Source organism: Grammomys surdaster, unplaced genomic scaffold (assembly GCF_004785775.1).
Source record: "Grammomys surdaster isolate TR1022 unplaced genomic scaffold, NIH_TR_1.0 271, whole genome shotgun sequence".
NCBI classification, from domain to species: Eukaryota; Metazoa; Chordata; class Mammalia; order Rodentia; family Muridae; genus Grammomys; species Grammomys surdaster.
This window is the reverse complement of record NW_021604712.1, coordinates 12,486,942-12,497,461: the sequence shown is the minus strand read 5'-3', so window position 1 is coordinate 12,497,461 and position 10,520 is coordinate 12,486,942. Positions and strand designations below refer to the sequence as shown.

General features: G+C 40.8%; 1 protein-coding gene across 1 annotated transcript; it reads right to left on the bottom strand.

The window, feature by feature from the left end:
- Nucleotides 1-2,389: 2,389 nt before the first annotated feature.
- On the bottom strand, nucleotides 2,390-3,408 carry LOC114628698 (proto-oncogene FRAT1-like). The gene has a single exon (XM_028776645.1). It carries the CDS (start codon nucleotides 3,406-3,408, stop codon nucleotides 2,554-2,556), a length of 855 nt encoding a protein of 284 aa, XP_028632478.1. The 3' UTR covers nucleotides 2,390-2,553.
- Between the last annotated feature and the right edge of the window lie 7,112 nt (nucleotides 3,409-10,520).

The window sequence follows — 10,520 nt, the reverse complement described above, 5'->3', positions numbered from 1 at the left end:
TACCCCTTTCCTCCAATGATCTGCTTGGCCTTCAGAATGATTATCCATCTAGAAGCAAAGAAAGGTGAGCACTCGGCTACAACATCTTTGTGTTGCTTGCCATTTCTTTCAACAAAGGTCATTGTCAGTTCCACAGACAAGAGAAGGTTAGTTCACTAAGAAAATAACAGGTAAGAAAGGTTTCAGGAAGTAAAGGTGGGGATGCATCCACTGCTAAGTAATCTGAGTGTTTTACTGCCTATATAGGATTCTCCCACACAACTCCCTCCTAATATACAGAATCTTCCTCTTTTCCAGTCAGGGCCTCACTTTAGCTGCCAATGTAAGTTGAGCTTGAGATGTATTTGGTGATGTACTAATTAATCTTAGGATGCTGACTTGCACTCGGCTTTTGGCATTTTAATCCCTATAACTGGTGTAAAGCACTCTGTTTTATGGAGAACACAGAGGAATATTTAGGCCATTTGTCTTCCTCTGGAGCCAAGAAATTGGATTTTCTGAGCTCATTTACCCCACTTTACCCATAAATACTAGATGTACAGAGCCAGCCTCATTATGTCCCTTATTATTTTCAAACACACAAAAATTTTCTATTCAAAGTCACTAAATTCTTTGTTCTTCACAAGAGGTGAATCACTGAAATACATGATTTTGCATAGACCTGACATAGCTCACACTGAGCATGTGCAGTGTACTCCTTCTTACCGGGTGAGTCGTTTTAAAATTTAGTTTAGTCAAGTTAGAGAGACAGTTGTAGATACCACTACGCCTTCTTGAGTAATTCATTTTTTTCTCTAAAACCGCATGCAATTTACATTAAAATTTTTAGAGGGCTGAAACTGATAGAACGAACAAATATTACAAAGGGAATTTATTCTATTGATTTACAGGGTATTCCGAATAGCTCAACAATGGGTTATTTGCATAAACAGAATGAAAGACCAGTAGCTCAAGTCCATGAGGTAGGATGATTTGGCAATTCCAGTCTGAATCTAAAAGCCTGGAGGATTCCAGGTGAGATACTGACCTTCAGTCCATGTTAAAGGACGAGCAAATGGAGTACCAATCTCCGTGATGGAGTGTGGCAGGATGAACAAATGGAGTACCAGTCTCAGTGATGGAGTGTGGCAGGATGAACAAATGGAGTACCAATCTCAGTGATGGAGTGTGGCAGGATAAACAAATCAAGTACCACAATTTCAGTCACTCCGGTGCGAAGAATAGAAATGTCAATAGCCACATCAGGATGCTGAACAAGCCATTGACTCCATAAAACTAAAACGAAACAGTCGCTTAGAGTGAACAGTATTTCCAAGCACTTTACAGTCACAATAGCAAAAGCCTGCAAATTTCCCATCTGGAGGGTCACATTTTTTTTTTTAACTAGGTTTCCTTCACTTACAAACGCGAGCTGGCACAGCTGGGGGAGGATCAAGGAGGAAATCAACTCTGTCTATCCAGGGAACTGCAGCTGTTATTACAAATGGCCCCGAAAGCCCATTATGCACGGTTGTGTGAGACTGTGTCCCAGGACTGCCCATTATGTGTAACTTTCCTAGTCCCCTACTCTGGCCCCTAGCATCATCAGCGCCACCCCAGGGCAGCAGAACCAAGGGGGAAAGGTGATACTGGGCAGTTTGTCTGCAAGCCAGGAGGAGGGGCAGGGGCGGTGGACTCGGTCTGGAAGTTCAGACACTCAGCACTAGGCACCCTCAACCCCTCTGAGAGAGGTGGTGGAATGTCCTTACAGAACTCTAACATTTACAAAACAGTACGCTCTTCTCCCAGCAAGGTAATTCGGTTAGTCTCCGTGCTGGAGCCCCACGGCACGATGCACATCCAAGAAACAGAGACCCTGAACACAAAGAGGGATGGGACTCCTTTAAACACACATTTTATGAAGGCAGGAGGGGTCACTCCCGTGCTTCGCCATACTCTTCCGTCACCCAACACTGCTCACTGCCGCCTCCCACCTTACACTCATGGGGTACAGCTTTCCCTCAACACTCTGCTAACAGCAACCCTTTGAAAAAAGGAACAGACAAAAAAAACGGTTACTTCTATTCAGTCCCAATAGTGTCCTCTTGTGGTATAGCACGTTTTACATTGAAACCAGCACCGCAAAAGATGAGATGGTCTTTAAACTGTCGTAAAATGTAAAATGTTCACGTCCACTCTTGTTTCCCCCTCCCACAAAGTGGATCAGGACCCAGCCCTGCAAACTACAGCAAGTAACAAGGATCATCGTCCTTCCTTCCATAGCTGGGCTGAGCCAATCCTGAGAGCATGCATCGTGGCCACATGGTCGCCCGCTTGGCCAGGAGAGTCTGCGCGCGGAATTGCAGCGACTAAGTCGAATCATGCCAAAAAAGGAGTCCTGCTGACAGCCTGCGGTGCGCTCTATAGAATATGCTTTAAACAAACCTAAGTCCTGGGTTTCAAACAGTTTGGGGCTCTCAACTTCAGTTACCCATGAAAATACTTGCTGTCTTCCTTAGCTTCTTTTCCTCCACCAGCTGCGTGAAGCCCTGGGTGAATCTCTTGGTCTCCCGGCTACAGGTTGGTGCTGTGGCCACCTAGGTTATCAGCTGCCAGGGACAAGAAGGTCGTCCCCAGTTCTGAGCTGTGCCCTCCTTCCCAAGTGCCAGGGTCGCTGCAGGCCTCGCGTGGGCTCCCGGGCAAAGGCTGCTCAGGCACCGGGGCTGACAGAGGCCCGAGGAACCGGTGTGCGGGAAGCTTTGAGTGAAGCTGTAGCCGTCGCGAATGAAGTCTCCGCACCGCCTCCTTGATGAGGTTACCGGAGAGCACGAGCTGCTGCAGGAGCCGGGGCGGGTCGTCATCGCCAGTGCGGGTCTCGGGCTGAGACCCGCGTCGCTGTTGCATGCGGCGGGACGCAGCTGCATTCCGGAGCCAACTCCGCCGGCACCGGCCGGACAAAGGCTGCGGGATGCTTAGTTTGCCCGACCCCGGGGATCCCTCAAGGCTGGGCTGCTGGGGAAGCGCGCTGGCGCCCGGGGCGATCTCCGCCACGCAGTAGGGCGCCGCCCGACCCCTCACGCGCCCGCGCTCCCCCAGCACACAGCGCATGGCCCCCGGGGGCGCGGGGTCCCCGGCCTCCGCCGAGGCCGCCGGCCGCAACAGCCGCCTCGCTGGGGCCCGGGCCTTGTCCGCCGGCAGCGCCTCCAGGACCCGCGGAAACGCGGGCGGGGGGCCCGGGGCAGCACATGGCGAGGCCTGGCCATCCTGCGCCGCGTCCAGCTGCAGCGTCTCGCCGATCTGGGCGATGAGCCGGTCCACGTCGGCCGAGCCGCCCAGAGTCACCGACTGCTGCAGCAGGAGAAAGCTGTTGTCCTCCTCCCCCTCCGCCTCATCGCGGGCTTCCTCCTCCTCCTCCCTTCGGCACGGCATGGCCCCCCGCCCGGGCCCCCGCGGCTGTGCGGGAGTCGCTGGCGGCTCGGTTGGCAGCGGGCTCGGCGGGACGCGGCTAGGACGGGAGCGGAGCGGAGGCCCGGGCCGGGCAGGGGCCGATCCTGGGACGCGGAAGCCGGGACCTCCGGGCAGTGGCATCGCGCGCTTTAGAGCCGCGGGAGCCGGAACCTGGGCTTCTCACTCTTGATTAAGAGAAGTGAACTTTTTTTTTTTTTTCAAAAGTTCTTAGCTGCTGTTCTAATCATTGCCACCAGAGGGACTCATTCATAGAACACGCTGAAATTCCTTCCTCCAGCAGATTTCAAAGAAACTGTTGTTCAACGTGCGGACCACCAGAGGGCAGACGATGCTCCGGTTTAGTACAAAAACAATTATAAACAGAATGAGGGGCCCTCAGTTTCTATCTAACGGTTTAAAATGTTATAAAAATTTCCCTATTTTGTTTCAGAGAAGAAAAAAATGATTCTAAAAAACATTAGATGAATGAACATGTTCCAGCCCAGCTTGATCTGCTATAGTAAGTTACAAAACTAGAATGGGAATCTAAGACAGTTAAGCACACACTAGAGACATGAAATAGTAACATATATCTGAGAAAAAGTGTAATCTGACTTTAACCTCCGACTAGATTGTTACATAGCTCTCATTTTGCTTTTTATGGGGGAAAAAGCTCCTACATTGTCACTTGCTGATAGTAGAAAGAATGTTGGGTATATCAATCTAAAACAAGATTTCTGATACCCAATGAATGGGAACTTGGATAATTACATTAGTTTTCCCAAATTCCTTTCTTCAGTGAGTTTTCTTTTTATTTGATTGTGTTTTTGAACACTCTATATATTGATGTTCTTTTATTGTAAATATGTTATGAAAGTGTATATACTCCAAGGTTAAAACTTGTCTTTTATAGACTCAATTTTGAACTATACATAAAGAATAGTTTAAAGAAGTCTAATTCACGATGTTCATGTTTGATGAATCAACGTGTTGTTAGCTCTGAGATGTCACCAACAACCGCATTTGCATTCGGCTCATTTTGAGTACCTGTGCCATATCATTGCGGAGGCTCACAGTTTTACACGGGTGCTTCATGTCCCATCATCATTTCTTGAAAGCAATTGCTCTGTGATTACTATACTCTTTTATACCATTGTCAGAAATAGACTGATGAGCTCACTCTCCATCTATCCCCAGGATTTCCATTCTGAATTTCACATTTGTGTCTAGTCTTTCACTTATACAATTTTGTTTGGTTGCATAGGGAAAGAATTGAGTTTCTAGTCATTATGGGACATGCTTTATGTAAACCCTTCAAGAAAGGGCTAAAGAAAATGTCTTCTATGTCTAGTTTCATTTTGGAGTTTGTGACATGACGGAGTGTTGCTCTTATGTAATTGGGGTTTCTCTGTGTGTTAAAGTGTCCTCTTTCCCTTTTCAGGTATGGATGAGATGAATGGAATGAATCGATGTTAAAAAGTGTTGAATCGGCCTTGAACTTTGGATGTAAGCCTCACTTGATTATTCTATATTATATTTTCATTATTTGTTATAATCTGTTAAGAGATTTTGTGATATTTCACCTAGGAATATCTATCTTCTTCTCTTGCTAATTCTGTATGTCTTACAAATTACATAAACGGCAAGTTCATAAATGGTTTCTTCTTCACATTTTCTGGAAACGACCCATGAAATCCACAACTTTAAAATCCATAACTTTATCTTGTGAGGAAGAATTTGAATCAGTCCTGTGATGTGGATCAGGCTGGTCCTGAGCTCTGCATACTGCTGCCTTGTTCCTTGTAGTTTCTCGGGTGCCTTTTCTTAGTCGTGTTGTAGAGTTCATCAGTGAAAGTATATTGGCCTCATGCTGTTTGTTGTTCATCTTCATCAAACATTGTGTGACAGTGAAAAAAATGAATCCTCATGAGACAATCATTTATCTGACAAAATGGGCTGCCCTTACACAATCCTGGATGAAATTGGTCCCATGGATAAATATATTCCTTTGGAAAAATAAAAAAAATGCATAGAATCACAACATGACATACTAGTTTCTCACTATTTTTATAACGAGTACACTAGTGTCTTAGTTAGGGTTTCTGCTGCAGTGAAACATCATGACCAAAAGCACATTGCAGTAGAGAAGGCTTTATTTGTTTTACATTTTCACATCATAGTCTACTATTAAAGGAAGTAAGGGCAGGAACTCCAACAAGAGAGGAACCTGGAGGCAGGAGCTGACACAGAGGCCGTAGATATTGCTGATTGCTGATTTGCTACCTATAGCTTGCTCCGCCTAGTTTCTTTTTTATTGGATATTTTATTTATTTACATTTTAAATGTTATTCCCTTTCCAAGTTTTCCCTCAGGAACTTCCCTCTCCCCTCCCCCTCCCCATGCTTCTATGAGGAGCACCTCCTCCCACCCACCCACTCCCACCTCACTGCCCTGGCATTCCCCTACACTGGGGAATGCCACAAGACCATGGGCCTCTCTTCCCATTGATGTCAGCCTATTTTCTTATAGAACCCAGGACCACAAAACCAGGGATAACAACACCCACAATGCACTGTGCCCTCCCCAATCAATGGCCAATTAAGAAAATTCTCTGTAGGCTTTCCTATAGTCCAGTCTTATGGAGGCATTTTTTTTTTCAATTGAGGTTCCCAACTCTCTGATGACTGTAGCTTGGGTCAAATTGATGTAAAAGTATCCAGCACAACTATGAAATGAGAACAGATATATTAAAATAATTGTGTAAATCAATAACATATTTGCTTAATGTCATTATTTGATGGAGGCTGAAAGGTCCTTGTGCCAACAGTATACTAGGTAAGTAAGAAATGTTCAATACTCATGATTTGTCTCCTCAATAAAGGAAATAAAATGCCAGCATTCTATCCAGAAAGCTGGGAGTGGATGTTATTAGCAACCTGGTGACAATTTTATATCTGTATATCCAGACCTCTTGCAACTCTTCAGAATGATTATCCAAGACTCTTCTTCCATAGAGATTTATCTTTAGCTCCCTGTCAGTAGAATCTCACATTAGGATAGATGGCATATGTATTTTATGGCTTGCTTTCCTGTAAGCTATCTCAGTCAGAAACCACATTATATTCTATGTTTTTAAGTCTACATGTAGTGAGCCCCTATGCTTTATTGTGTACTTGTAATTGGAATGATTATTGTCTGGAAACTTTCCAAATTGTATTGGGTTGAAATATGCTTACAAGGAATCAAATGGCATCAGGCTTTCAAAGACTGATCCAGACCTAATACATCAGGCTGGAATGACTTTTCATTCTGATCTCTTTGTGTATTGTTTATCTTCCTGAAATGATGCTTGCAGGGTCCCTTGCAATGAGTGCATTTTAAATCTAAATCAAGCTATATTGCTGTTATTTGTACTCTGATGCATAGCAAATATGGTTACAATAACATCATCACAAACATTTTCTTATGTGTTGCTGGATGACACCACTAAATTTGTTGTTGCTGTGTATTTATTGTCCTTAGTGATGGGTTGTATACTTGAATATTTCCATTCCATATGTTGTCATGCCTAGAGAAGAGCATACCAACTAATTTCCTTTGGATAACAAAATAGTCCTCCCTGAAAACATGTAAGTAATGTGATAAAGACTGACTCAGTTGTATTTAGAAATATATGATTATTTAGGAAATAGTTGTATGTAACACAAATTAATTGAAAAGAAGGAAATAGATTTGAAAGAGAACAAAATTTAGTAAGAAGGATAAGTAATGGTGAAATGACGTAATTGTATTATAATCTCCAACATAAAAGGTAGCAAAAAGCACTTATAATATCAAGGAAGGCAGATACAACATGAAAACCTTATCACTAAAATTCTCTACATATCAAAAATATCACTTTCAGGTTTATGATTCAATGTGTTGAGTTTCGAAGGGCACATTTTCTGCTAGGTTTACTAATTTCTGTAAGATTTGACTTTCCAATTCTCTCAAGGTTGTAGTATTTATCAGAAATATGATGCTCTAGAAAATATTCATTTCTTTAAAAAATTTGCAAATTTTACTAAATAGAGGCTTAGAACCTCCTTCTACGCATATCCGTTTATATTACACTAGAATATATTCAGTTTTCTTTTAACTAAATTGAGCCAACAGAACAAACTGAAAAATGATATACTTCTCAATTATGAGACTCTGCATTGTAAGATGTACATTCTGTTTCGCTTTGCATTTCTTCTTTGATTTTGCTGAACAGTGTTGTTTAGTTTCATGCATAGAAATATTCGAATACTCCAATTGTTTCTATCCGTTTTAACAAAACACGTGTTATAAAATGTTGTATTTTGAAGCTTTTGTAAATATACATAGAAGAAAAACACCCTGCTCAAACACAGGCCACACCTGAGAGAAGATCAGGTAGTTTGTATGTAGACCTTCTCATTTTCTCTATTACATCAGAGGTATTTTTCTGGGTTTCCCCTAATATTGCAACAGAATTACAGTGGCAGCTTTATTTCAGCCAGGTACAGGTCTCCTGTGGATCTCTCAGACCATCACCCCTGGCTTCCTGTTAACCAGCCACTGACACAGGCAAGCCTTGCCCATTAACACACTAGCTAGAGAGAACAGTAAAATAGGCAACACTAAGCCAACAAACTCTCTGAAAATCTCTGAAGGAAGCAGAAACAACGGAACAAAGCTCATATCCAACCAAGACAAACCCACAGACCAGTAAGTAGATGTATAATCACCCCACAAGCAGATACCTAGATGCCATCTTATGAGTACGAACAATGCCATCGAAGAAAATATATCACCACAAGAGCCAGCTATCCTACCACAACAGATCCTGATTTTTCAATAAAGATAAAGTACAAGATTTTGTATTCTTTCTTTCTTCTATTTGGCGTTTTGATTATTTTGTGGTAATGGTACCTTCTTTTCTGGTCTGATCTATTTGGTGTTCTATATGCTTGTTGTACTTTTATATGTATCTATTTTTAGGTTAGAAAGTTTCATAGTGTTTATATGTTAGGAAAATTATAGTAGTCCTTAAAAACATGAATAAATTACTTAAATAAATCTAGGATAACACAAACAAACATTTAAAGAAAATCAATTGATTCTTCAAAGAATGCCATGAGGACACAAATAATTGAAAAAAGCATACATTCCCTAAAAAAATCATCATCAACAACAACAACAAAAATAAACCATTTCAAGGAAATAAATAAAAGTGTTTAAGAGTTGAAAAAGCAAAGAAATGCATCTAAGAAAATCCAAACTGAGACACTACCTGGAATTAAAAAAGCAAGAATGTTAACAGAAACTACAGAAGTGAGCATCACCAATAAAGTACAAGTGATAAGAGAGAATCTCAGATATTTAAGCCACTATAGGAGGAATGAATATATCAGTCAAAGACAATTTTAAATCTAAAAAATTTACATGAGAGATAACATTTACGGAATCTGGGACACTATGAAAAAAAACATGATCTCAAAATAGTAGTAGTAAAGAAAGGAGCATACCAGATCAGTCCACAAAAATATTTTCAACAAAATCATAGGAAAAAATATTCCTACCCTAAAAACACATATAAAAGCACAGTATCTATTAGAACTACACTTGACTTCTTATGAGACTCTAAATGCCAAAACAGTTTGGGCAGATGGTCTGCAGACTACAAAAAAACAGATGCCATCTCAGGTTACGAAACCAGCAAAACATTAACTCACAATAGATAAATAAAATGAGATATTTCATAATAAATTTAAGTAATATATAATTATAATTTCAGCCATACATAGGCACTAGAAAGTAAAATCAAAATGAATGAGGTTAAATACAACATGAAAACTTAAGAAAACATTTATAAGAGCAAAGCCAAAAGAAGGAAAGCATGTTTACACACATGCTTGTGCACGCATGCATGTACACACACACACACACACACACACACACACACACACACACATCTTCACCACTACCACCACCACCAACAACACCACAAATGACAACAACAGAAACATTCACAACAAAATAACAAGAATTAACAATCATTGGTCTTTGATATCTCTCAATACCAGTTGTCTTAATTTCAAAATAAAAAGACGCAAATAAATAAAGTAGATGCAAAACATGACTCATCCTTTTGCTCCATATGAGAAATGAACCTCAACATCAAGAATACATATAATCTCAGGATAAAGTGTTGAAAAAAATATTTCAAATAAACATACTTTAAATGCAATCTGGTAGAGACATGTTAATATCGAAAAAAATAGACTTCAAACAAATATTAATCAAAAGAAGTGAGAAAGGCAATGCATATTCATCAAAAAGAATATTCAAGACATTTCAGTTATTAATGTCTATGCTCTGAGAGAAGCCGCTTATGTAAAAGAAACGTTAATACTGTTTACACCACACATTAACAATAATACACTGGGAGTGGGAGGTTTCATCTCCTCTCTCTCATGAGTAGACAGGTCATCCAGACAAAAATTAAACAGAGAAATTCTGGAGCTAACTAATACTATAAATCAATTTAATTTAATAAATATTTACTGAACATTCTATCCAACCACAAAAGAATATACTTCTTTTCAGCATCTCACAGAACTTTCTCTAAAATTGATTTACTTGGATGCAAAGCAAGTCTCAAAATTTAAATAACTCACACTGTATTCTATCAGACTACCATGGAGCAAAGATGGACATCATCAACAACAGAAACAACAAAAAGCTTACAATCTCATGGAATGTGAACAAATCTTAGTTTAATGAGATAATGGATAGAAATAATGGATCAGGATAGAAATGAAGAAATTAATGCCTTTCTGAAACTCAATGAAAATGCTTATACAACAACACAACAAACACAAATTTATGGAACACAATGAGAGAGCTCTTAAAAGGAGAGTTCATAGTACTAAGAATTTACATAAGAGGTCTCATACTAGAAACACAGCACGACATCTCAATGCTCTATACCAAATAGTAGTAAGCAGGCCCAAGAATAGATGTCAAAAAATTACCAAAATTAGGACTGATATTAATAAAATCAAAAGAGAATCACCAGAGGAATTCAG

Bases quoted from the DNA above. Each gene is read 5' to 3' on its own strand.
- LOC114628698 (XM_028776645.1), bottom strand. From the start codon at position 3,408: ATGCCGTGCCGAAGGGAGGAGGAGGAGGAAGCCCGCGATGAGGCGGAG.